This window comes from Anser anser, assembly GCF_964211835.1.
Source record: "Anser anser genome assembly, chromosome: 2".
NCBI classification, from domain to species: domain Eukaryota; kingdom Metazoa; phylum Chordata; class Aves; order Anseriformes; family Anatidae; genus Anser; species Anser anser.
Genome location: NC_139721.1, coordinates 94,324,835 through 94,350,637, shown reverse-complemented (window position 1 = coordinate 94,350,637; position 25,803 = coordinate 94,324,835). Strand labels below are relative to the sequence as shown.

At 46.6% G+C, this 25,803-nt stretch overlaps 3 protein-coding genes across 10 annotated transcripts in view; 1 reads left to right on the top strand and 2 right to left on the bottom strand.

Moving 5' to 3' along the window:
- Positions 1 to 1,128: 1,128 nt before the first annotated feature.
- LOC310895335 (C-C chemokine receptor type 8-like) overlaps positions 1,129 to 25,803 on the bottom strand; it is a gene marked incomplete at its 3' end in the record, with an annotated part of 61,219 nt that continues 36,544 nt past the window's right edge. For 2 of the 5 annotated variants that reach the window (XM_083826557.1, XM_083826558.1), the window contains exons 2-3: positions 3,433 to 3,491; positions 1,129 to 2,212 (exon numbers count right to left, since the gene is read on the bottom strand). In XM_083826557.1, the coding sequence (XP_083682683.1) occupies positions 1,129 to 2,199 (1,071 nt within the window). In that variant the 5' untranslated portion in view covers positions 2,200 to 2,212; positions 3,433 to 3,491. Of the gene's footprint in view, positions 2,213 to 3,432; positions 3,492 to 3,649; positions 4,167 to 6,914; positions 7,005 to 25,803 lie in introns of those variants that run through there. The other 3 variants (XM_083826555.1, XM_083826554.1, XM_083826556.1) reach the window with 3 other exon arrangements.
- Positions 6,960 to 25,803, bottom strand: part of GLB1 (galactosidase beta 1) — a 96,017-nt gene continuing 77,173 nt past the window's right edge. Inside the window, exons 16-17 of one of the 3 annotated variants that reach the window (XM_083826529.1) lie at positions 9,097 to 9,187; positions 8,325 to 8,441 (exon numbers count right to left, since the gene is read on the bottom strand). In XM_083826529.1, the coding sequence (XP_083682655.1) occupies positions 8,431 to 8,441; positions 9,097 to 9,187 (102 nt within the window). In that variant the 3' untranslated portion in view covers positions 8,325 to 8,430. Of the gene's footprint in view, positions 7,144 to 8,324; positions 8,442 to 9,096; positions 9,188 to 10,552; positions 10,574 to 25,803 lie in introns of those variants that run through there. The other 2 variants (XM_083826532.1, XM_083826526.1) reach the window with 2 other exon arrangements.
- Positions 10,592 to 25,290, top strand: LOC310895336 (CX3C chemokine receptor 1-like). 2 transcript variants are annotated; one of them, XM_083826560.1, is made up of 4 exons: positions 10,592 to 13,199; positions 14,479 to 14,550; positions 20,640 to 20,869; positions 23,633 to 25,290. In XM_083826560.1, the coding sequence occupies exon 4, from the start codon at positions 23,647 to 23,649 to the stop codon at positions 24,709 to 24,711; it is 1,065 nt and encodes a 354-aa protein (XP_083682686.1). In that variant the 5' UTR covers positions 10,592 to 13,199; positions 14,479 to 14,550; positions 20,640 to 20,869; positions 23,633 to 23,646; the 3' UTR covers positions 24,712 to 25,290. The 2 variants fall into 2 exon arrangements, with proteins under 2 accessions (XP_083682686.1, XP_083682685.1); XM_083826559.1 differs by lacking the exon at positions 20,640 to 20,869 and having other exon boundaries at positions 10,593 to 13,199.

The window sequence follows — 25,803 nt, the reverse complement described above, 5'->3', positions numbered from 1 at the left end:
GCATAAAGTTAATTTCTTTGTTGCTTGACTAACTGATCGTTTACTAAGCTCTTTCTGGGCTGGGAACGTTGTTTAGATATCAGGTAGAAGCCAGAACCTGGAGTGATTCTTTAAATGTGGGGACCGTTTCCCTCCCAAAAGTGTGTTCCCCCTCCTGTGTTGAGCCCAGTCCCTACCTACAGAGCAAATCCACTCTGCTTTAATTCCCTGTGCTGTTACCTTTGTCTATTCACATTATTAGCATGCAAACCACTTTCCTTGGAGGGGAGTTAGTTGTTTTAATGGACACATCTGGCATCTTCCCTACACACAAATGATGCAGCCAACTCTGAGAGCAGTCCAGGACTAACTGCCTCGCCCAGGGGGGCAGCTCACTGAGGAGGCATGAAGAATTAAATAAGCAATCCAGAAATAAGTATTATGCCTTTGTTTTATGAACATCAGGAGTATTTAGGTGTGACCTTGACTCCCTGTCTGCAAAGACAGACTGCCTCCTCCTTGTACTTCGATGCGCAATTTCATGATTTCATTAGAGATATTTGAGGACCATGTGTCCTGTACTGGAGGTGCTGGGTGCACCTTTCTGTACTGCTAGGGCAGTGCAGAGTCTGATGGTAATTTTGGCCTCCTTTTCACAAAGAAGGTAGAGTAGGAAGTGAACTCCAAAGGGAACCATGGTACAAGTAAGCTTAAACAGATGCTTCCACTTTTCTGGTACATCCTCTCCTAAAAGGTTCCCTGAACAGTGCGTCTCCGTGCTACTCTGAGAAGGAGGCATGAATCTATGTTAAAGGATTCAGCTGGTGGGCAGAGGAGTGGCTGATAAATTTCCCAATGTTAATTTCAGTGTTTGAAGTTCTCATTCACATTTGCTAACAACAGAGAAGTATTTCAGAAGAACTGCATCCATGAAGATACCTGCTCAGAATGGTATTACAGCATATCATGGAGCAAGGTGCACTGCAGCTTGCTCTAGGATTGCATGATTTCCTAGTCACACTTTGGTAATGGGCCACTGCACCTTAACCTCCTACACTAAGGCAACAAGAAGACTTATTAACTGAATCACTGGGAGGACTTCTCAACTTCAGGTCATGCATGAAGTATGGGAGCTTTTGGCTTGCAGCTCTACAAGACACTACCAACAAAAGATGACTGCGAGGACGCCATGTGCACAGAGGAGTGCCTGTCCAGTTTGTGCCTGTGGAACACACTGTAGTCGTTGCAGATCAAGAGAAAACGTGCATATTTGCCAAAAGCCTCGCAGAGATACTTCTTGAACTTCTCACCCACGAAGGCGTAGATGATGGGGTTGAGGCAGCAGTGGACGAAGGAGAGCGCCTCAGCCAGCTCCAGGGCTAGGTCGAGCCTTTGGCTTGCCTGGCAGTCATCGATGATGTGCATGTTCCTCATGGAGTCCAGGAAGAGCACGACATTGATAGGGGTCCAGAAAAGGAAGAACACAATGACAACAACGAAAACCAGCTTCATTGCTTTGTACTTGTTGCGAGTGTGACACCGCTGCAGGTTTTTCAAGATGTTGTGGTAGCAGAAAATGAGGATGCCCACCGGGATCAGCCACCCCAGGACATTGACTTCAAAATTACTGAAAATCTTCCAGCCGTTGCTGCTACCAGGATAGCGAGGCAGGCACACGGTCCTGTTGCTGTCTTCCATTTCCCGGAAGAAAATGAGGTCTGGCGCTGATGCTAAAATGGCGACTGCCCAAAGGGCCAGGCTTGCAATGACCCCGTGGGCGGACGTGCGCACCCGCAGAGCATACACAGACCGCACAATGGCCAAGTACCTGTCGATGCTCATGACAGTTATGAAGAAGGAGCTGCTGTAGAAACCAATGAAGTAAGCTGAGCTGACAATTTTACACATGACATTGCCAAAAGACCACTGGCTCGCCAGGGAGTACTGAACCAAGAAGGGGAGGGAGAAGACAAAGAGGAGATCAGAGATGGCAAGGTTCAGCAGATAGACATCAGTCATGGCCCTGACTTTTTTGAAGGCCATTAGGACCCAAACGACCAAAGCATTTCCCACAAGGCCGGTCACAAACAACACAGTGTACAGCACTGGAAAAGCCATAGATGTAAAGGATTTACTATGTTCTGTGGTGCAAGTGGAAGCCATTTCAGGATAGTAATGGTCCTCATAATAAGTTGAAGAGGAATTAGGTGCTGGTGACATGGTATCTGTTGTCCTGTGAAATGAGTTGTAGATATTATACAATGGAGAGGAGTTGAGTTGTTGACAGGTAATCCATAGTGAGAGGAACCTCTTCAGAATAAATAACCTAATCAGTAAATAAGCCTAAAAACTGTCTAATGAGGATATAATTTAGATACACAGAGGTCAGGCCAGGCAAAAAAAGTATAACAATAGCAGCAAGAAAAAGCAGCTCACGGCTGCTTTCAGTGCAATACTGTCAGCCCATACAGGGGACTACATCATGAGCTGCATGTACTGAAGGAAACCAACCAAACTTTCTGACAGCTGACAGTCTCAGGATATTTCTTTTCTGTGCATTCTTTCACGTTCACATGAACTTCCTATTCTGAAAATCATAGCATTGCTTTTCCTGTTTCCATGAAAGCAGGAATGCGGAAATCTCTGGAAATGAAGTTCCTCTCTCCTGCACATGCTTTGCAGCTGCAGGAAGCTAGGGCTGTATGCTTGCCCTGACTGAAAGCCCATGTGGAGCTAGTGCACATCCACAGCCCGCAGCTAGGACAAACCACTCCATACTGTGTCCAGGTCAGAGGATGCAAATGAGGAAGGAACATATGTGACCAGTCCTGCCCTGCAGGGATGAGGCTCTTGCACCAGAGGGACAAGGGCAGAAATACTGCAGTAAACCAGGGGGGGTACCAGCATCCCCCCACAGCTCCTTGGGGATGCCCAGCCCTGTGCCCACCCCATGCCACTGAGCAGGTGAGGTGAGAGACCCAGGGAGTATCACCAAGCCACCAACCAAATGGGCATGGCCAGGGTGCTGAGAGCCCCCAGTAGAGGTTTTGGGGCTCAATTCTGTATATTGTTAAGGCCTTTGCATGGCTAATGGGGATGGCTGGGTGCCGATGGCTTCAAAGCCCCCACAGCCACAACTGCCATGGCCAGCCCAGTGCAGCAAGAGCGGTGAGGGCACATCCCCAGCACAGGGACCCCCCTGGACACTCCTAGGGCCAGTCCTGCCCCAGGGGACAGTCAGCCCTGACACATGCAGCCTTCTCAGTGGGAGATGCTTTCACACACGCTTCTTTAAGGGAACTGTGACCACAGTGATTCCTTCCACACCCTCACTGTTCCCACCAGCATGGCCTCACCCAGTAGCAAAGCCCCATACATCCCAGGCACAAACCTGGGCCCCTCAGGTGTGCCCCTGGGCTCAGCTCGCAGGGCGGCAGCCAGGGAGCAACTCACCAGCGAGTCCTCCAGATCTCCTCCGGACATCAGGCTCCCCAGGCTGTCATCCACAGTCTCTGTGTAGGAAGAAATACCAAAATCAATGCCTCTGTAGGTTATAGACACCTGAGACTTGAGTATACCTTCACACACTTATGTTTCAATGCCAAGTCACTGACAAGGTCTTCAGTCTAACAGCAGACAGTCAAAAATTGCCTCTTCCTTTATTCTTTACCTGTGTATTGCAGTGAAGACCCATGCTGACCACAAGGCAGTGAGGTTGGTTTCTTTAGCTGATTCTCATACAAAACCAGCAACCTCAGCTTCAGCTTGAAACAGTGCTTTAGTCAGCAGAGGTAGGAACGTCATTGGAAGAGATCTGCAATTTTCCCCACACGTCTGCAAGGTGCCCGTGTCTCTCAGCAGGTGCCCCTTTCTCAGTGGTAGCTCCAACTCACCAGGAAAGAGGAAGACATGCTGCTGCTCCTGGATTTGTGGAGGAGGTGTACAGCCCTGTGTTTTGCAATTATTATTGCAAATGGTTTCAATTTTCTTAGGAGGTATCAACCCCAAAGGAAAGTTCAGTCTGAGGGGTCACATCATCTCCCCTTGAGACACGTATCTTGTGGAATAGCTCCCAGACAGTATGGGAAAGTCTCAGAAACACCCCTTTCTGGACACATTCTCCCAGCCAGAAGTGCTGCCTTGCCTCCTTTCTGCTGTGATAACATCCACATATGCCCAGAGATCAGAACTGGTAAAAACATGAGAAAAATAAAAGAAATTTTAGTGAGAGGCATTTATTTGTGTCACACACCTCTCTTGGCTGAAAGATGCTCCTGCACAGGGATGTATCTTCATGAGCATGCAGAAAACTCAGAATCCCCCAGTAACTGGGTCTTGTCCAGGATAATCCTGTGTTATTTTCATCCTCTTGAAAGTGCTGCTTTAGTCTATCAGTAGTGAAACACCATGAAATTACTAACTATTCTGGGATGGTCACCTTCCAAACAAGGACATAGCCAAAGCAGAGACATTTAATGCCTTCTTTGCCTCTGTCTTCAACACTGCTGATGGGCTTCAGGACCCCGAGCTCCATGAGCTGGAGTACTGTGACGGTGGGAATGATAAACTCCCAACCGACCCTGAACGTGTGTGGTATTTGCTGCTGCACCTGGATCCATACAAGTCCATGGGTCCAGACGGGATTCTTCCCAGGGTGCTCAGAGAGCTGGCTAAAGTCATCATGGGACCTCTCAATTATTTTTCAACAGTCTTGGGAATCTGGAGAGGTCCCAGTTGACTGGAAGCTGGCAAATGTTGTACCAATTTTCAAGAAGGGCAAGAAAGAAGACCCTGGCAACTACAGGTCTGTCAGTCTCACATCAGTGCCTGGTAAAATTATGGAGAAGATTATCCTTGAAGTTATTGAAGCACACCTGGGGGACAATGCAGTCATTGGTCCCAGCCAACATGGGTTCACAAGGGGTAGGTCCTGTTTAACAAATTTGATTTCCTTTTGTGATAAGATCACCCATATAGTTGATCAGGGGAAACCAGCTGATATGATCTTTTTGGATTTCAGCAAAGCTTTTGCCATAGTTTCCCATGGGATCCTACTGGACAAAATGTCCAGCATACAGCTAGACAAAAACATTATACGATGGGTAAGCAATTGGCTGACGGGCAGGGCTCAAAGGCTTGTGGTAAATGGGGCCACATCAGGCTGGCGGCTGGTCACCATTGGGGTCCCCCAAGGCTCCATTTTAGGGCCAGTTCTCTTCAGTGTTTTTATAAACGATTTGGATGTAGGACTAGAAGATGTTTTGAGCAAATTTTCTGATGACACCAAACTTGGAGGAGTTGTTGACTCAGATGAGCATGGAAAGGCCTTGCAGAGAGATCTGGACAGACTGGAGAGCTGGGCGATCACCAACCACATGAAGTTTAACAAGAGCAAGTGCCGGGTCCTGCACCTGAGACGGGGACAACCCTGGCTATACGTACAGGCTGGGTGATGAGATGCTGAAGAGCAGCCCCACAGAGAGGGATCTGGGGGTTTTGGTTGATAGCAAGCTGAATGTGAGCCAGCAGTGTGCCCTGGCAGCCAGGAGGGCCAACTGCATCCTGGGGTGCATCAAGCACGGCACTGCTAGTCAGTCGAGGGAAGAGATTGTCCCGCTCTGCTCTGGTGCAGCCTCACCTCAAGTACTGTGTGCAGTTCTGGGCACCACAGTACAAAAAGGATGTAAAACTGTTGGAGAGTGTCCAGAGAAGTGCTATGACGATGGTGAAGGGACTAGAGGGGAAGACGTATGAGGAGCAGCTGAGGTCACTGGGCCTGTTTCAGCCTGGAAAAGAGGAGGCTGAGGTGAGACCTCATTGCAGTCTACAGCTTCCTCGTGAGGGGGAGTGGAGGGGCAGGCACTGATTTATTCTCTTTAGTAACCAGTGATAAGACCCGCGGGAATGGTGTCAAGCTGAGGCAGGGGAGGTTCAGGCTGGATATCAGAAAGAGGTTCTTCACCGAAAGGGTTGTCACACACTGGAACTACTTCCCCAGGGAAGCAGTCACTGCCACTGCACTATGCCTGTCAGTGTTTAAGAAGTGTTTGGACTGTGCACTTAGTCACATGGTCTGAATTTTTGGGTAGACCTGTGCGGTGCCAGGAGTTGGACTAGATAATCCTTATGGGTCCCTTCCAACTCGGGATATTCTATGATTCTGTGATTCTGTGAGATCCAGAACAGATCACAACAGAAAAATTAATAAATAAATAAAAAGGAAAAAAAGTGACTTGAGGTATTCTGTCCAAATGTAAAAAAAGTTTGGGAAATAGAAGGTGAATTATATCCTTGGTCTGAAGATGTCCATTGTAACTCTCTGAAATGCAGACTGGCGCACATTTTTTTGTTAACATTCATATCAGAGCTATTCCTCCACATATGCTTTGCAGTTTGGCCAAAAAATGCTGGCCACAGCAAAGTTGTGATGAACCATGCCAGTTTTGATGCATGACTTTTGCATGACTCACTTCTTCAGGGATGCGTATTTTTGCATAAATCTATGTTTCTGTTCACTCAGCTAAAATGCCAAAATGTACAGAGCTGCATCATAGAAATCCCCACTCAGAGTAGTGGTGGTGTATTTTGGGTTTCAACAGACTCTGCTGACTCATGCATCTGCTGGGGTGTCGTCTCTAGCCAACACCACTCTCATCTCAGAGCTGGCAGGACTTGCTGCCTCGGTACAACATACTTTTTGGTGCAGTCAGAGAGTGCTACTGTAACTCTGGCATGAACAGATGCATCAGACCCCATGTAGGACAAGAGATGTGCAAAAGAAGAGTGATACCAAGCCAACAGCAAGGCCTGCTGAGCTACCTCATTAAATGCTATTTTTCCTCACCATGCCCTGATATCCAGGCACACTTCCCACTGACATTAATATATGTGCAATATCATGCACACGGGCATCACAAAGACATTTATTCACACACCTTTTCTTCAGCTGGCACTCTCCAAGGATGCTCAGTGTCTCTGTAATCCTCCATATGCTTCGGTTTGCAGAAGGTAAAACATGAGTTTTGAAAGAAAAGGGCACTCAGGCACCACAACCAGCTGAGGTCTTGACGTCACACCTGCCACTATTTGCTGCCCAGTTATTCATTCCTGTCCTTGAGGAGCCTGCAGGTACAGGAGGGCTTCTGAACAAGGCCACATGGTCCCCTAAAAAAAAAAGGCTGTTAACTGATGAAGAGCAGCAAGGATAATCATTCCTCAAAGCCCTAATCATTGCTGACCCATTCTTCAAGATAAAGGTGATCTTTCTAGCAAATGTGAGCATGGTGCCAAAGTGTGGGACTCACATGTGAAACAAACTGCAGGGGTGAAGCACAGCCCGAGCTCCGGCTTTGCCAAAGGGAGGTGGCAAACTAAGAAACAGAGTGGAGCAGGGCAGATCTCTGCTCACCTCTCCATTTCCTAACAGCACCCTATGTAAGCCAGCACCAAGACCATCATGACATGAATAGGCTCCTCTGAATTTCAAAGACATGACAGTCCTCTCTGAAGCATGGTGGCTGCCATGGATGATCAGCCCTAGCCTCACTCATTCCTGAAGCTGAACATTGATGCTGAGCTTACTGACTGACTGCTGTGGAGGCTGTTTCAGAGAAATGTGATCAATCATGATCTGAGGTGAAATGCCCATTTAGTACCAATCTCCCAAAACAGTACCCAGTCCATGTCAATGTTTGAGCAGGTCTTGGTTGACCAGCAGATAGGGTTGTGGCAGTTTTCAAGAGAGGGATCCTTTCTGCATGGATCTGGGCAGCATTAGCAAAAATGTCTATGCATAACCCCCTGTTCAGGGCTTATGGGCAGAGTTTCCCAAATCTTTTGGAGCAGAGCTGCTGAAATGATGCCTCTTGTGCCTGCTCTCTGGGCTCGCTGGTGCACAGTCCCTGGGGCGAGGAGGAGGGGAACAAAGGGGAGCAAGGGGGCAATGGAAATCAGTGCTTGGCTCAGAAAAGAGCTCCAGCAGAAACCTTGATCTCTGGGTGCGGATGAGAGAGCAGCATGTGCTGGTGAGCACAGGGACAGGTAGAGGGAAAATACATGGACACAGCTGAGCATCTACCAACAGGAATCTGTAGAGGCTGTGCTTCGTTCAGCATCAGCCTTCAGCACAGCACCTGGCGAAGCAACAACTCGCAGACATCAGTAAGCATTTGCCAAGTCGCTGGCACAAAGCAGCGCTTTCCTGCATGAAAGGTGATTGAGGAAACAGGTCTTGGCCCCAGCAACTCAGCTGTGGAAGCAGGGAGAGAGCAGAGAGCAAGGCTGGGAGGCCTCCTTGGGTTTCTGTCCAAGGTAGCTGCATTCATCCTCCCCTTGCTCATAGCAGTTGCTTTCTCCAGGTTCTGTGTAGCCCCATTGGTCCTCAGTGTCCACACCAGAGCCTGTCTCCAGAGGTGCTGGGTGTGAGGGCACTCATCAGCCTTCAGCTCTGCCTCACAGGTCTCCTGAGCAACATGAGGAATAGAGAGAGGGAGAAAAGGAATTTTATCTTTGCAGTATTCTGAATGCGAAGTTGCTGAATTGCAGTTGTGAGCCTGTTCCTCCACCCCGGGTGAGCCCAGCAGGGAAGGGATGTGACTGCCCAGCTGATGGCTTAACTGATCATTTTTTTTGGGTCTAACTGTCAGCTTTGCAGCCAACACCCACAAGCAGCACAGCCTTGGCAATGCTCTCCAGTGATGGGTATTACTCTGGTAAAACCTGAAGTTTGTGTCACACGTGTGTCACAGCAGCTGTCCCAGGGATGAGGACACCTCTCCAGGAGGCGTGGCCGAGCCTCCATCACCTTCCCAGGGCAGCAGCACACTGCCTCCTCCCGGCAGCTAGAGGCTAGTGATCAGCTCAGGAGCCCAGCTACGGTCACCAAGGCATGAGCAAGAGTCTCACATCAAGCTGTTTCAATGCTCTTATCCCCTTGGTGTCTGATGTGGGGATACGTGTTCCTCTTCATGTCCAATGCCTGTTTGGGCCACACTCCTTCTGCTTGCAGAAAGTGTGCAAGCTTTGAGTGCAAGTGTGTCAGCTTTCTGTGGCTCTTCCCTTCAGGGCAATTTCTGCCTCTCCACCCTTGTAATGAAGAAGAAAATCTGTGTCTCCTACCGGTGGCTGGGAAGCCCCCAGGCCGAGCAGTCTCCTTGTGTCTCTGCAGGGTAGCGACATGAGGGAACGAGGCTCCCTCTGCTGGGCTCTCCTGCAGAGGCAAGGCACGGAAATCAGATTGTATGTGAGGCGTGTGTGAAGTTCACTCATCATTGCAATCATTCAGAGATGCAATCATTCAGAGATGCTTTTACTGTGTCTTCAAAGTGGAAACCAAACATGTCATGGTTTAAAGTCAAATTTAGTTGGAGGAACAAAACATCCCTGGCAGTGCTCTTCACAGCCAAGGTCAAAACAGGGCTGTATCCACTTCTGTGAAACTTTGAACCAGAATGATCTTTTATCACCAAGGTTTGGATGCTTGCAAGTTTGTATGGACAGTTTTGTTCCATTATGTTCAGAAAATACTGTTCATGCAGACTATTCTCCACAGTAGCCCTTTTTCTTCTTATATACAAGGAATTAAATCCTCAAGGGCCATTGCTGCAATGCCAAACCCTTGTTCTGGTGCTGCGGCACTAGGATTGAGGAGGGCAGCAGTTCCCCTGGTTTCCCCAGGCAATTACACTTGCCCAGGGCACCCCAGGGAAGCCCTGCCCTCAAGAGCTGAGACAGCCCCTTTCTCCAGAAAGCCACCACTGTCAGGCACCTTCCTGTGCCTTGTAGCTGGAAGACAATGTGCTCCTGCTAGCCCTTCCCAGGAAAATCTCTCTAGTTATGAGGGCTGCAATGTCTGTTTCTTCCCAGCTTTTTCCCCTGATGTATAGCCCCAAAAAAAAGTCTTTCCAGCAGTTTTCTCAGACTTTATCTCTGAGCTGTTCCTTGAGTGCCTAGAGGGTGAACAGAGGTACAAGATGGAAAGCAGAGATATTTCTTCACATTGCGATTGTCGTTCAGGCCGTGTTCATTCCACACATATTCATGTTACACTAGAAATACACACTATGATAATGAGTAATGCTCTTAACTACGGCTATCACTAACAGCAGAGTACAACAAAAGTCTTTTCTGTTTCCAAGGAAGATCTGTTGAGGATGTGTGTGAGTCAACCTGATTCGACGCCCTCCCATTAGAGCTTGTAGTGATTATCGCATTTAGCAAACTTCATTTCTTCATGAAGGTGGTAGCCTACTCCTGGCTTGCTTGGTTCCACTTCAGTGCTGGGCAGTGTGGGAGGGAAGGGGCTGGCCACAGCCTTCCGAGAAACCCATCAACATGGAGGTCCTGTCCCTATCAACTGCTTCCACCCAGAGGCAAGCAGTGGCTGGAGGTAACCTCTCCTGCTGTAATGTGAGCAGTCCTGACCCTATTTGCAAGATTTTTTAATGCAAAGAGCAACATCGGAGGTGCTGTCTCAGGTACCACTGACTAAGCCCCGGGAGCCGGTACCAGCCAGGATATTGGATCATCTATGCCTTTTCTGTAAGACTCATCTGCAGGAGGTGTAGGCTGGGGAGGATGCAGCCCTTCATCATCCCTGTGAGGAAAATCACAGAATCACAGAATGGTTTGGGTTGGAAATGACCTTAAAGACCATCTAATTCCACACCCCCTGCCATGGGCAGGGACACCTCCTACTAGACCAGGTTGCACAAAGCCCCATCCAGATTGGAGTTGAACACTGCCAGGCATGGGGCATCCACAGCTTCTCTGGGCAACCTGTGCTAGTGACTCTCCACCTTCTGAGTAAATGTTTTTTCCAAATATCTAATCTAAATCTACCCTCTTTTAGTGCAAAGCCATTACTCCTTGTCCTATGGTTACACTTCCTGAAAAAGAGTCCCTCTCCTGCAGGCCCCCTTTAGGTACTGGAAGGCCACTATAAGGTCTCCTCAGAGCCTTCTCTTCTCCAGGCAGAACAACCCCCAATTCCTCAGCTTGTTTTCAGAGGAGAGGTACTCAGTCTCTTGATCATCCTCATGGCCCTCCACTGGACTTGTTCTAATACTTCCATGTTCTTCTTGTGCTGGAGGCCCCAGAGCTGAATGCAGAGCTCTAGGTGGGGTCTCATGAGGACAGAGCAGAGGGGGAGAATCACCTCCCTCACCCTGCTGGCCACGCTTCTTTTGATGCAGCCCAGGATACATTTGGCTTTCTGGGCTGCAAGCGCACATGGCCAGCTCAGGTCAAGTTTCTCGTCAACCAACACCCCCAGGTCCTTCTCCTCAGGGCTGCTCTCAATCCATTCTCTGCCCAGCCTGTGTTTGTGCTTGGATGTTAGAGACGGCTTTAGATTTTGGTTTCCTCTCAACCCCAGTGCACTTTCTGCAGGGTACATGGATGGAGTAGTGCTGCAGGGGGAACTTCAAACCATCACTGACATTGAGGAAGCTATAATTTGCCTTTCTGAATCTGGCAGTTCTCACAATGAGAACATTTCCTTAATGCTGTATACCAGAAATTATCTTTTTGAAAGTTGAAAATTTGTAATTTTGGCAGTCAAGAAAGAAAAAGGACAAACAAGAACAACAACAACAATAAAAACTCATGCAGTTGGCAGAAATAAGAGGATTAAATTTATACAAGAGTGTTTGCCTGGTAGCCTGCTGCATCAGTCAGTGAGCAAACAGCTCAGACCACCTGGAAGATGCTCTCCACCTCAAAACCCCATCCAGCTCCGGCAGTACAGGGGGTGCCTGGGACCAAGTTTGCATAGCCCCAGCCAAAGTGCTGAGCATCCTGTGTGTCTCCTCCCATGTGTTAGAGATGCAGGCTCCAGCAGTGCTACAGGGTGCAGAAAGGTGTCAAGACCGAGTCATGTCACTGGCCCAGCATTTCAAACTCCCATGGCACCTGAGGCAGGGACAGTACTTGGAGGTGTTTGTAGGCATGTCCTCCTGCATGTGTTGGAGGACCTTAGCAGTAGTACACCCCCCCAGGTGGAGGCGGTGCCTTGCATCCCCACAATAATGCAACACACAGCTTCCTGTCACAGTGCCTGGAAATGTGTCACTCATCCCAGCTGGGGTGCACCTCACTGTGTGCTAAACCACGACCACAGGCACACCCTTAACACAGCCCTGAGCATCGTGTGTACCCAGGTCTGGGGACAGAAATGCTCCTTGATTAATGAACTTGCTAAAGCTTTAAGCTATCATACTCCTCCTGTCCAGTGGTCTGCAGGGAGATGTTATGCTCAAAACCTTATTAGTGGGCAAAGAAGCAGCATGTATAGGTAAAGTCAAGAATTTATTGTGAGTGTAATGCCAGTCTCAAGGCCTCCCATGCCTGCACCCTCGTGTCCCCAAAGCTCGTAGCCCCTGCTTGTCATACCAGACCTGTATTTCTCTACACTACACCACTGTGACAGCTCTAAACCACCTCTTTCTGCATAGAATAACTGCTCATTACTGTCTGTGTAAAGTGTAGTTGTATCAAACAGATAAACAAAAGTAAAACAAATTAGCCATACACACCTAGTCAATTAGAGGAAGCGCAGCAACTGCTAAACCAAGTAAAAGAAAGCTGCCAGTAGGTCAGCTGAAAGTTCAGGCCAAGTAGGCCTGACAAGCCTCGGTACAAACTCAGTACAAACCTTATGACCAGTGACTCGCAATGGTAATTTTGTGGCTACAGTGGTTACCAGGGGCCAGTGTGCAGGAGAACACTGTGGAGCAAAGGTACCACCATGCTGCCTATGCTCCCAGTCACCACCCAAGCTCCCCCCAGCCCCTTGCATCTGAGACCATCCTCAGGTCTGAGGCTTGGTCCCTTCCATCCCCTGGTGCAGTCCTGGGTGACCTGCACCCTCACAACAAAGACCAGAATTTGGATGAAATGCCCCCAGCACCGTGCACCTGGTTGGGGTGAAGATGAGAAGATCCCAAGAGATTACTTCTCTCCTCTGCAATCCTTCTGTAGGCACTTCTGCCCCTCTGACTGGCCGTATCCTGCTTCACTATTTCACAACACGACACCAGGACCACAGTGGGTACATTAATACTCTCAGCTCAGCCCTGAAGCTCAGCCCAGGAAGCTGCCCTGCTTCATAGTTCAGGTTTCATAGGGCAGGCAGAAGCACTAGAGAAGAGGAAATATACATTTGAAAACCATCAGGCTCAGCCTGAAGAAAACATTGGTTTTCAACGCAACTACAAATTAAGGTAAGAGACAAGTATATTTCACCTATACTTTGCCACAGCAGGATCATAAGAAGTGTTGTGTCATGAACTTTGGGAAGCTTTTCACTGCTTAACTCCAGGAATCTAAGTGATACTTACTTTGGGTATAGATGAAATGGTGGAAGTGTTTACGAACTGTGCAAGTAGAAAGGGGAAGAGTTTTATTAGTCAAAGCAGACCAGGGCAGAGACATTTTACTTGGTAGCTGTTTTTTTTGTGGCATCTTGTGGTGAGAGGATTATTCACTCCTACTAGAATTCCTCAAAGTTAAAGCAAAACCCTGACAGGTGAATAGTGTGTAACATCAGCACAAAAGGGTGGACCGAGAGGATAGAGACCTTCTACTTCATTAGATGCTATTTTTTGGATGTCTGCAGGGATTTCACAAACACTGCACTTGCCAGCACTGGCAAGCACTTGCCAGCACTGCTTGCTTTTGGTTTTGGTCAGCAAACCACCACCACAAACATCAATGATGATCAAAGACAGCCCAATACAGTATTTTGGTAGAGATGATAGCAAGTGTCTAATGTGGACAGACTGGCAAGGTAATGATATAACAGAAATCCTAAAACTTGAGAAACCAACTTTCTTTATGACCACATTACTTAATTTCTCTGTGATTCAGCCTCTTTCCATGGGAAGGATGTTGCACAAAAGTGTCTGATCATTTTAGTGAGACATTTTGGTAATAAAGTTGCAGCAGCCTATTAAGTACTTGTGTGATATAAATATAGATGCAGAAACAGCAGCTCCCAAAATCTGGTCTGCTGGGGCAAGCTCTGTGTGGAGGCAATGCAGCCGGAGGCAGTGAACTGGGCAACAGGATAAAGAAAGAGAGCACCTGAAACAAATTACAAAAGTTTGGGCAGTGAAAAAAGTCCAAAAGGAGGAGGAAAAGGCTAAATTTGGACAAAGTGAATAGGAGAACAAATGGTAAACTGGGAGGCTGGCCAGAGGATAATGCAATCTTGCCAGGGATAATTTCATCTGGACACAGTCAAGGGATAATGTGCACTGCCCTCTAAAAGGAGGATTGGAGAAGATGATTTAACAGATCTCCCATTTCTGGAGAGCATTCTCAGGTTTCTCAAGGATGCCATGGCAATGTGATATTATTAATAACAAAAAGTGAGGGGCAGGAAGTAAATAGGTGCAGCAATAAAGGCGGCAGGAGGATGGAGCCAGTGCTAACTACAAACAAGCATAAACAGGGCACACCGCTATTAACAATTGTCTATTTTTGATGTTCCTTCAACAGAAAACACAAAGGAAATTTGAATGCCACTTATGAAGGGAAGGCCTGGGGAAAAGAAATACTGAAGGAGAGCAGGTAAGGGAAAACACAGGCAAAACGCTCAAGTATGCATGTAAAAAATAGAGAAATAACATTATGAGCAACTGTCTAAATGGAAAGGCCAAATAGGGAAACTACCAGGCTAGAGGAAATGTTCGTGAAGCAAATTTTCCAAGAAAAAGGTGATCCTGGCCACCACCATCCAGACAGATGACCACCCCAGACTGCCTCTGCAGTGGGCAGCTCTTGGAGGAACCTCTTCCCTCTTCAGCTCTGCCACTGCCCTTTGGGGGCACCTTAGGTAGCCACTAGCAGCCTCCATCACAGTGCTGCATGGCTTTTGAAAGGATGTGTGTGGTTCTTCCAGTCACCACGGCTAGCTGGGTGCATTCAGTATGAATCTTACACATTTCTCATACTTTCCCATCCTGTGGCAGGTCCCTGGGGGCTGGACACTGCCTGGAAGCTATCTCAGGTTGTAGAAGTGCAGCATAGAACCCTAACGCCCATATCCATGGATCTGGTCCTAGCATCAAGACCACAAAATCGCGACCCTGAGAGGCATGGGTGAAAAATTCAGAACCATTTTTTGGTGATTTTTGAACCTCAGTTTTAGGACGCATGGTCTACACAGGATCATACTGTCAGGCCATATTCTCTTAAGTGCTTAAAAAGTGCTTAAGTCATTTCTGAAACTGATATTTAGAGCTGTGAGCTCTGTAGGGCCAGATTTCTAAAGGTACTTGTCCTACCAGAGGTTCAGACTGATGCCTTGTGGTGTTTTCAAAAGCACCCCAGTGCTTAGCTCCCATTGAGAAGAATTATTTGAATCAGCGATGGCGTACCAGGAAAATGCCTTGATATGCTTATCTGCAACTTCACTTGCTCGAGAGCATTTACAGGTCATGTCCTGAAAGCTGAGCCCATATCCTGCTCCATTAAGGCCATGTTCGTTTATGTTGCTATCTAAAGAATAACAGCAATAAGAAATATGCTCAAGAAAATCACCTGAGTTTTTGTAGAGCAACCTAAGGATATAGCAGGACCAAAAGACTCTCTGAATGGCTTTGAGCAAATTTGAAGAGAAAGATGTCAGGGAGCAGGTGGGACCCATGGCACCCTATTTTCATGGCCACAGCCTCAGGGGCGCTTTGTCCTCCCTGGTATTGAGAAGGAGCTTAAAGCATTACAAGACTTACAGCTTTTATTATAAATACAGCAATAACCACAGGGGCAAGCTGCCATGGCCCCAGCAAACCACACACAGCCTCAGTGTTTTTGTCCCTCCTGAGCAGCTTGCAGCAAGTCTTCCTGATGGAACAGAAAAACAAGCTAACAAGGGGATGTGGCTAGGGGCAGGATGCCTCGTTGGCACCAGGGCTCAGTCCAGTTTGTTGTGAAATTAACACAAACATCCCAAATGAGGCCTCTGGGCTGAACAGCTGGGTGGGACCACAGTATAAGCATCTCCAACTCTTGTTCAAAATAATACCTCTGTGGTTGCTCTGAAGTACAGGTGGTAAAGTCTTCACCACTGGCAGACAGTAATAGCTCCACGTTTCTGTTCTTTGCTTTTTTTTTTTTTTTTTTTTTTTTTTTAATCAGAATATATCTCATTCTGATGCAATGGACTAAGCTGGGTTGTGCCCTGGATTCTTGCTGCCCTAAAGTTATCTACAGGTTAGCACCACTCTCAGAGCATATTTGAGAAAGCACTTTCCAGTGCTACAAAGCCTTAGGTGAAGGTGGCAGAGATCCTGGACTCTATACTATCCCCTCCTGTCCAATCCAAACCTGACCTTTTCAAACATTATTTTTTTTTTTTTTACCAAGAATTATTGGTTTAAATGTATAGATTTACATGCTCCTCATCTGCAGCTAGTGGTTCTAATTTAAAATTTTAGAAGCTAGTGCTTCTAATTAATTTGTGATGGTGGTGTAAAAACTGTAGAACTGATCCAGGGAAGGAGCTTTTTTTTTTTTTTTTCTCTCTTTGACCTAAATGTCTGTGTTAAGGGACTACAAACTTCTGCAATATTCGGGCTTACATTTATCTTCATCAGAAGTGGTTTGATCAGCTTCCATTTCCAAGGCCTTTATTTTTTACTTAAAACGCCCTGATTTTTGGAAAACAGTCAGCATTCTTCCCCTTGAGTTGGAAAATCTAATAATGAAGTGGCCTAGGTCACTACTTGTTTTTAAAAATCTTAGCCTCAAATCTTGGGGGAATCTCCATAAAGCACCCAAACTGATAAGCAATTAACAAGCTTGCAGAACTCTGCCTGGCCACAAAAATGGCCCAGCTGACCTGAGAATAAATCACTGAAAAAAAATGAAGAAATATCAAAGAAAGGAATTTCCTCACCTTAAAGTCACCAGAGAAGGCCTGTGGGAGCAGGGAGGAAGGATGCATCTGAGAGTATCCCAATGGCTTGTCTGCTCTGCTTCCCTGCCCATCAGAGGCTGTAGGACTTTATCCAGGCCCCCTGTGCTGTGCTCCTCCACTGTGTCTGGCTAAAGCCTGCTTCCCAAACTGATGACTTCTCTTGATGTGGAAGCCCTCAGATGTACAACAGTCCCCTTTTCCCGCTTGAAGTTCCAGTCACGTACCTTTCACTGTTAAATATGCATATCTGATTTCTAGCTTGCGTGTTTCTGCTGTGAACTGCCCCGTGTTAGTTTATTGTATGCCAAATCCCACTAGATTAGCAAGACTGTTAACAAGAGAAAAAGTGATAACATTTTCACTTCAATACACTTTCTTTCCAGAAGTTCAGCAGACAGCAGTGAATTTTTCACTGAGAGGACTTTCCTCAGCCCATTCATCACCTGGGTGGCTATACCTTTTCTATACTTTCTTCACCTCTTATAAGTTCGGACACCTGAAGTATGCCTACAGCCCTAGTAGCGAGCTCTACAATGGTAAAATCTTCCCTCTTTTGCTCCTTCCCATGTAGTACAGCTGTGAACACCCAAAGATTGCATCAGCTTTTTGTACTGAAACATCTAGCCGGGCACCCAATTTCAGTGTCTGCCCATGTTTGCTTCAGGGTTTCCTGGCGGATGCACCCCCATGCTCCAGACATGGTCTGTGGTGTTCAGCCCACCTGCATGTAACTTTTGGCTACAATAAAAGCCAAGGTGAATCATCTGAGAAACCCCAGATTACTCAGAGCTGGCTGAATCACTGTGCAATTCTCTAGCATTTTAATCACTTCACCCTGCTAGCTCTGATTCCCAGTTTGCTTTCAGACCACTGAAGCATTTTTGAGTCTGTACTCATGGTTCCCACAGAGATTTTACAAGCAATATATCCAGTTTAGTAGGGCTTCCCTCACTGACAACTGTTTTTTGAGATCTGACAGCTAATCAGGCCAAATTCCATTGTAATGCTTTATGGGGTTTATGTTGCTTTGGGCTGGAGACAGTGTCATTCACATCAGCAGGCAATGCCAGCCAAAGCTGCAAATCTCCAACATAACTTTTATCAACCTTGTCATCAAACCAAAGCTTTTTTTTTTTTCTGTAAAGCCACACAGCAGCATTAGCTACACTCTTACCCTTTACTCCCTTAACTCTTTAAATTTTATTTTGCCCAAGATAAGCATTAGCTTGCACTACCTGTTCTATCTTGCTTCCTGCTTTTGAATATTGGCATTGTGACAGCTCTTTCCATCACTTGTAGAAAGTGTCCCTATTTCAGGACTGGATGAAAGGCTCAATTTAAAGGAACTGCATCCGCTGGATTGGGCCTAATTTGGGCCCTAGCTAGCTAAAACGACACCAAGAAGTTTCAGAGACCATCCCCAAAGGACGGAGCTGCCCAGCCCTGAAGCTACACCAACCAGTTGGGTGTAAGACTAGAAACCAGGCCCCAGCTCTGGTTAGCACATTTCCCACACATCTGCGCTTTGTTCTGGGTGTCATCTAAACCACAGTTAGAGGTGTCTGCAGCAGCCTGGTGAGTGCATGGTGGATGCGTGGTACTGGGTTGGTTAAGAGTTTCACCAGGACTGCCAGTAAGACTTTTAGCCCACTTCCCTCCTGCTTGTTTCTACCTAGACCTTGTTAGTTCCCTTAAATTTCATGTGTGTGTATGCTAGAAGTGCCACCAACAGCTATGACACTTCATTTGGAGGTAGCCAAGGACATCCCTGTGGTCTTGCTGAGAATCACTGGCAGGTGGGAGGTTGATGGGTGTAGCCACGACTGCACACAGGCAACAGTGCTTATACTTGGGCAGGGTGGTGGCAGCTCAGATCTAAAGATGACAAAGGCAAATGCATCCATGGGGTTTCGCAGGGGTCCCCACAAAGCCTGCCAGTTTCCCTGGGCCAGCATCAGGCTGAATTGCCAGTATGCAGCTCGGGCCTGCTGGGCTGAAAACATGCCCTGTTTGCATGAGAAAAGCAAGTTAATTCAACCTCACCCAGAAGCGCTGACTAAGGTGTGAAAATCTTCTTGAGATTTGAACACTTTACCAGCATATTGTGCAAATCTGAAGCGTGACCCTCTGGCAGAAATCTGGTTTGTTTTATTCGTTGGCTGCTTTTTATTCAGTGGCAGCAGAGGCATCATGGAAAGCCAAAGTGCTTGCAGACCTGGCTTCTTGGCAGAAAAGCTTGTAACATGGCATTAGGCTGATAATGAGTAAGATCAGATGTGCAGATAGGATTTTGCTCTTGTGTCACACAGCTTGATGTCAGGGATGTTTGAAGGCTGAAATGCAACTTCTGTTGTTTAGGGGAGCTTGCTACTCTCTCACAATTTCACTTCCCTATGTGTTACATATAGCGCACACGACACAGATTGTCTGGGAATAGCTGTGTTGAGAAACAGGGTTTTCATCCTGCCTACTATTGTCTTTTAGGCAGCTATAAGCATTACTAAAAGCAGAAGTCTTTGCTGGGAGTAGGGTGCAAAGCTGCTGGGGAAATGGGGAGAGAGAGAAAAGTGGTTGTACAGCTCCATGAGAAGCAGAAGTGAATCTACTATTTCCTGTATTCAGCAAAGGAAAATGCCTGGCTGAGAAACATTGCAGCCACTCCATCCTTACTTGGTATCCTCTGCAGTCTTCAGTTAACTTTTTCTCTTATTTAAACATTTATCATAAACACAAGAGAGAAAATTGGGTTTAGTCTGACAGTGAGATATCACATGCATGAGATGGGTTCTGCAAGGCTGACAGAGGACACCTGGCCAGGAAGGATGAAGGTGGGCAGAGTTCAGATCCTCACTCCAGAGTGCAATAAAGTTTTATTGCAAGATGCCTATCTGACATGTTGTTTGTTTGTTTTTGTGAGACCTTTGGTTGGTTGCAGCCCACCTGTTGGGTAATATCAGCTTAAACTCAGGAAAGTGGTATCAGAGGTGCTAAATTTTCAAAAAGAACTGACCATATTGCGTATGCAGAATGAGTGGCAGTGGCAGGATATGAATGTGCAGTTGGATGGATACCAAATCCATCAGATAGAGAGTGAACAAGACACAGACTGTGACAGCAGATTTGGATGCTGCCAATGTCCCCTCCTGCTGCTGTATGTGCTACACGGGATCTTACCCTTTCCATCAGCAGAGGTTCCATGGGTTTTGCAACCACCCATAGAGGAAATTGAGGTAGAGGAAATAACTTGCTATTGTAGAAATAAATTATCTCCACCAGTGAGCTCACTGAAAAGTATTTCATGAAAAACCCCAGGCCAAGTGAAGTTCCTCCTTACATCAGTAAGGCCAGGATTTCATCCTGCACCTCTGTGTGAGTGCTCTCCCGTGAAGAATTGGCCCATTCTAGGCTCAGTTTTTTCTCCAGGCAATGCCAGCGGAAGTAGACTGTGCAGAAGGCTGCCAGCCCTGAGGGCTGTCCTGTGTCAGAAGCTGCATTTCCTTACAAGTGTGATACCTTTTATATATTTGGTTTGTGATACCAACACAACTTACCAGCATGTACGAACTCATACAGAAACCCTCCAGAGGAACAAGCTACCTTTCTGGACATGAAATCAGGGAGCAAGCATGGGAATGATGAGCATAACTAGAGGACCTCAGAGAGGAGACAGTGAAACAGTGGAAGCTCCCTCTCTCCAAATGATTAATTTCTGAAATTTCTGAATTTCTGTCTGAAACAGGAGCTCACACAGCAGAGATGCTGGGGCACTTTGCAGCACCATTGTGGCCTCTGTCCTGATTTGTCGCAGAATCAAATCAGGAAGGGAATTCTGGAGGTCTCTGGGCCAAAGCCCTGCCCAGAGCAGGGCCAGCCAAGTTTCAGACACTTCCAGGAATGGAAATCCCACAACCTCCCTGAAGCCCTGTTCTCGTATTTGACCACCCTCACGGTGAAAATATTTTCCAGCTAGTAAGTAACATGGCCATCGCCTTCTACTCCTCTGAGAAAAATTGCCTGCTTTACCTTTACACCTTCTCACTAGGTAGCTGCAGACAGGAATACCTAGTGAGAAGATTGGGACCTCGGGTCCTCTCTTGTTAAGGCTGATCAAACCCACCGCTCAACTTCCTCTAGTATGCCAGGTGCTCTGTCCCCTAACCATTCTGGTAGCCACTTGCTACTGCTCCCCAATACATCAGTGAAGAACCAGCTGTGGAGCACATCAGCCCATGGGGCAGGAAGGACGCTCTGGCACTGTGCAGATGGGTGCAGTAAAATCTCAGTGGCAGGGAGCAAAGTGGGCTGGCTTAGTGACTCATATTCAGCATGAGAGCCTTTGGTGCACCCCTGATACTTCTTTCCATTTTAAAGGGACCTGCTGCAGGCATTTAGTCTATGAAGAGGTGAACAAAAATGTCAGGATGAGAAGGCAGAAAATGCTGGGCTGTTTGGATCTTATACTATGTCTCCTGCTCATTTCTGTATCCCTCTACATGGTAGATAAAGCAATGTCGAGATGGGCAACCTCTCACCCATCTCTGTAGGCAACACTGATTAGTTGTCTCACCAGTAGAAAATTAAAATCTTGCTTTACTATTCCCATCAGCTTTTGCTCCAGCACCTAGCTAGGCCTTTCCTCTTCATTTCCCTATAATCATGCACATCTCCAGAAGCTGATGAACTAAATTGGGCTACAAGCAAGGAGCCGGATGGCCTTGCAGACAGGCTCAGCTCCCAGCTGAAGAGGCAGCGAGAGCTGCCCAGCCTGTGGGTGTGCCTGCCGGATGCATACAGCCCCCCCCCCCCGCACCATGCCCATGCCCCGAAACTGCCAACGCTGAGACAGCCCGTCTTCTAGCCAATTTTTCCTGTGCAAAACCACAAAGATTATTTTATAATGACTATGGGCACTTCTCATTTAAATTTTGGGGAGAACAACTATGCTTTGAACTTTCAGAACCAGATATCTTACAACAGAGAGTGTGTGTTGTCAACTGGCACACAAAAAAAAAAAAACCTTTGAGAAATGACTACAAAATGAGAGGTCAGAACTTCACAGCCCACACTACAACAGCACTCTAGCAGTGAAGCGTTAGGAGAAAATGTCAGTAGAGTCAGAAGAGCCATCCACAGGGGAGTTTGTTGTAGTTACCACTACATCATATGAAACTTCTTGGGCAAGGGCTCTAACATACCTCAGGACATTTTTACTTCATGCTTAGCACTGCAAGGCTTATTTAAACAGAGGCTGTGGAAGTTATTGTGCTCAGTGAAACACGGACGTGTAAGCTGGGATTCCACACACTTTGCTCCAAGGGTCAACAGTTAAACAGACCATTGGTGTCTACCACTGTGCCTCTGCTCTCCTTGCAGTCAAAGGGGGTTTCATCAACACAATCACGAGAGTCCAGAAAGCAGTCTGTCTGTCTTGTCTTAAAGGAGACTTTGTCCAACCTGCATTGAATCAGATGCACTGCTCTTCACTGGCTGTACTGACTATATCTCCCAGTAGCAGGAGATGTAATGCATCCCTATTAGATACAGCTTAGGGTCACTAAACTGAATCCCACCTTTGTAGTCAATGGGGGTTCCTGTAAGAAGTTCGCAACACTGTGACCAAGGGGTAGTTATTAGCTGCAGCTTTGTTAACACTGACCTTTTCTTTCAGTTTCAGCTTTAACAGGTGGTTTGGCCATGCGGTCATGGCCCTGGGCTTCTGCACAGCACATCAAATTCAATTTCCCTTCATTTCCTACGGAGAGCACAGATAACTGATACTTACAAGTTCTTTACGCAAGCCAGGGAGCAGACCTAATGCAATAACATACGCACTCCTCTAGCAATTTTGATTCCCTGCTAACAAAAGTTTTTACAGAGACTTAATGCCACATACCAAGGGAGCGCAGAGGAATGGTGGGTGCCCCAAGTTTTCGCATCTGCAAACAAGCGAGCCCAGAGATCATGCATCGTCACTGCATACACTGTCTGCGTGCAGTCTAACCTTGAGCTAATGAGCCCTGGCTCCAATCTGACTACCCCGCACTCAAGGCAGAAGCACTCACATTATGCTTTGGCACTTGAGGAAAAGCGTCAGTACAGTTTCTCTTCATTTGATATAAGAGGATTTTTTTTAAAAACTCATCAAAGATATGCTTGCTCCCAACGGATGTCCCAGTGCAATCTTTGCTTCTGCCACATCAGCATGCATCTGCTCAGGCATGGCCAAGCTGGGCGTCTTACCACACTTCCACCCTGGGGTTAACATCTGGGGTTATGCTCAGCTCTTGTTGATGCTGACAGGCATCGCATGCTGATTAGCAGCTACATTTAGACTATCACTTCCTGCTGAACACTGCCCAGCCAACTGGAGACTGCCCACACTTCTCACACTGCGATGCACTACTTGCAGAGCTTAGCTGTTCAGATGTCACTCTGCTGCTACTCTGCTGCTCATCTGCTGAGAAGGGTCTTATTCAACAGCCTTTAACATTCTCACTTATTTCTTCTTATACTAAAGAGCTATTTTTCAGTGAAGTACGTATAGCAGAAGAGTCTAGTCTTATCTTAGTAATCTACCATCACCTCCACAGTCATACAACTCTTACTAGCCCAAATTGTGACATAATCCCAAAGCGAGTGTGTTGGTGAGGTTTCTCAGTATTGCACCATAGCAGATGCTGGATCTCTCTCTAACAATTTTCTCTTTTCTCTTGTCATTCATGTCATCTCTAGCCAGAAAATTCATCATGGCAGAAGCATTCCCAGAAGTGACAACGGAATACACTTATGACGAATATGCTTTTACCTGCGATAAAACTGACATCCAAGAATTTGGGAAAATATTTCTGCCAATATTTTACATTGTCATGTTTGTTCTTGGCCTCACGGGGAATCTCATGGTGGTTTTTGCCATTTTGAAAGCAGGAAGTAAAAAAAGCATCACTGACATTTATCTTCTGAACTTGGCTGTCTCGGACCTTCTCTTCGTGGTCTCCCTCCCCTTCTGGGCTTCCAATACAGTGCGGGGATGGACTCTTGGGACTATCCCATGCACAGCTGTTTCTTCACTGTATTATATCGGTTTCTTTGGGGGAATGTTTTTTATCACAGTGATCAGTATTGACAGATACTTGGCTATTGTCCGGGCAACATACTCTCTGAAATCCAGAACCGTGAAGCAGGGCTTTCTGATAACCTGCGGAGTATGGGCAACAGCAGTTTTAGTTTCAGTGCCACATTTTGTGTTTTCCCAGCTGTTAGAAAATGACTGCATTCCTGTGTTCCCCCAGGAGTTGGAGAACATCTGGCCAGTGTTCTGCAATGTGGAACTGAACACCATAGGCTTTCTCATCCCAGTCTGTATCATTTGCTATTGTTACTGTGGGATCATCAAAACCCTGCTGTCCTGCAAAAATCAGAAAAAAACTCGAGCCATAAAACTGACCTTGGTTGTGGTGGTTGTGTTTTTTCTCTTTTGGTCCCCCTACAATGTGCTGATTTTTCTTGAGACTTTAAAGCACTATGAGTTATTTGTAAACTGCAAACAAATTAAATCATTGGACTACGCAATGCACCTGACTGAAACTGTTGCTTTCAGTCATTGCTGCCTCAATCCTCTTATCTATGCCTTTGCTGGGGAAAAATTCAGGAAATACCTTTACAGTGTTTGCTTAAAGTACTGCCCATGCCTGTGCTTCTGTGGGCCCTGCAGTCGCTACCAGGTCAGCTCTTCAGCTAGCTATGCAGAAAGCGCTATGAACAGCAACATTACCCTAAACACCAGTGACCAGGATGGAACTGTCTTCCTATGAAGTGAGAATGCCTCCTGTAAAGAAGAAATTTATGTAAATTTATGTAAATAGCCTTCTGCAGGTCTACCCATCCCTGAGAGATTGCCATCACCCATGGGAAAAGACCTATGACAGCACTGAACTACTGACATGCCTTTGATTAAAGATTAAATATTCTAAAATAGTGAATATTTTAAAAACAAAAGCCGTACCATATGTCAAGGCTGAACACTGAATTGAATCAAGAGAGAGAAAGAGGATAGGTAGAAGCAAAAGCAACACCCTCTGCCCAGAACAGAGATGGAGAAGAATTTAAGGATAGGGAAATTGTTACACAGTTTTGCCATCAACACTTTTGTGTGTATATACACCTGCAGTGCAAATGTTCATAGACCTAAACTCCTGTTTTAAGGAAAGAGAGATTTCTTTAATGAGTGGTAGCTGACTTAGCAAAGGGGAATACTTTTGTTACTGTATATTGAGTTATATCTATATGGACGTGATTTGGGGGTTATAGATTACAACAAATGTTTTACCTGTGCTTTCATACCTAATAAAATCCTACTGTTAAAATAAATTTTAAGAAAAGAAAAAGAAAAAGTGTTCTTTCTGAACATGCATTTCATGCCAACAGTACACTCAGTGTTCATAGCATGCAATTACCAGAGCAACGACTGCTCTGACCCAGAGCTAATCTGTGCCAGCAGGCACCTCTCCTGATATATGTGGGCAGAATTTGGTAGAACCCCTCACTCAGCACTTCCTCAAGTGCTCTGCTGAGCGAGGGCCTGCCAGGTTAGCAAATGGACACGAGCACATGCTGGGACAACTGGAATTGGAGGTATGGGCTGGGGTGTCATTGTGTTTGGCCATCGTTTGCAGTACTTGGTAAGTGCATGCTTCACATCCATGCTCTGCTTGCCCTACCTTGTAAACACCAACTGTGTCTATATTATCACAAAAACAGCTTTGGGGACAAAATAACCACTAATCCATGCTGTCTGCCACAACCTTCCTCAGCCGTTGTGGCCTCCCTCACCACAGTTTATTTTCCCATGGAGACCTTCATGTGTACCCGGATTTAATGTGTTGCAGAGGACATATTTACTATGT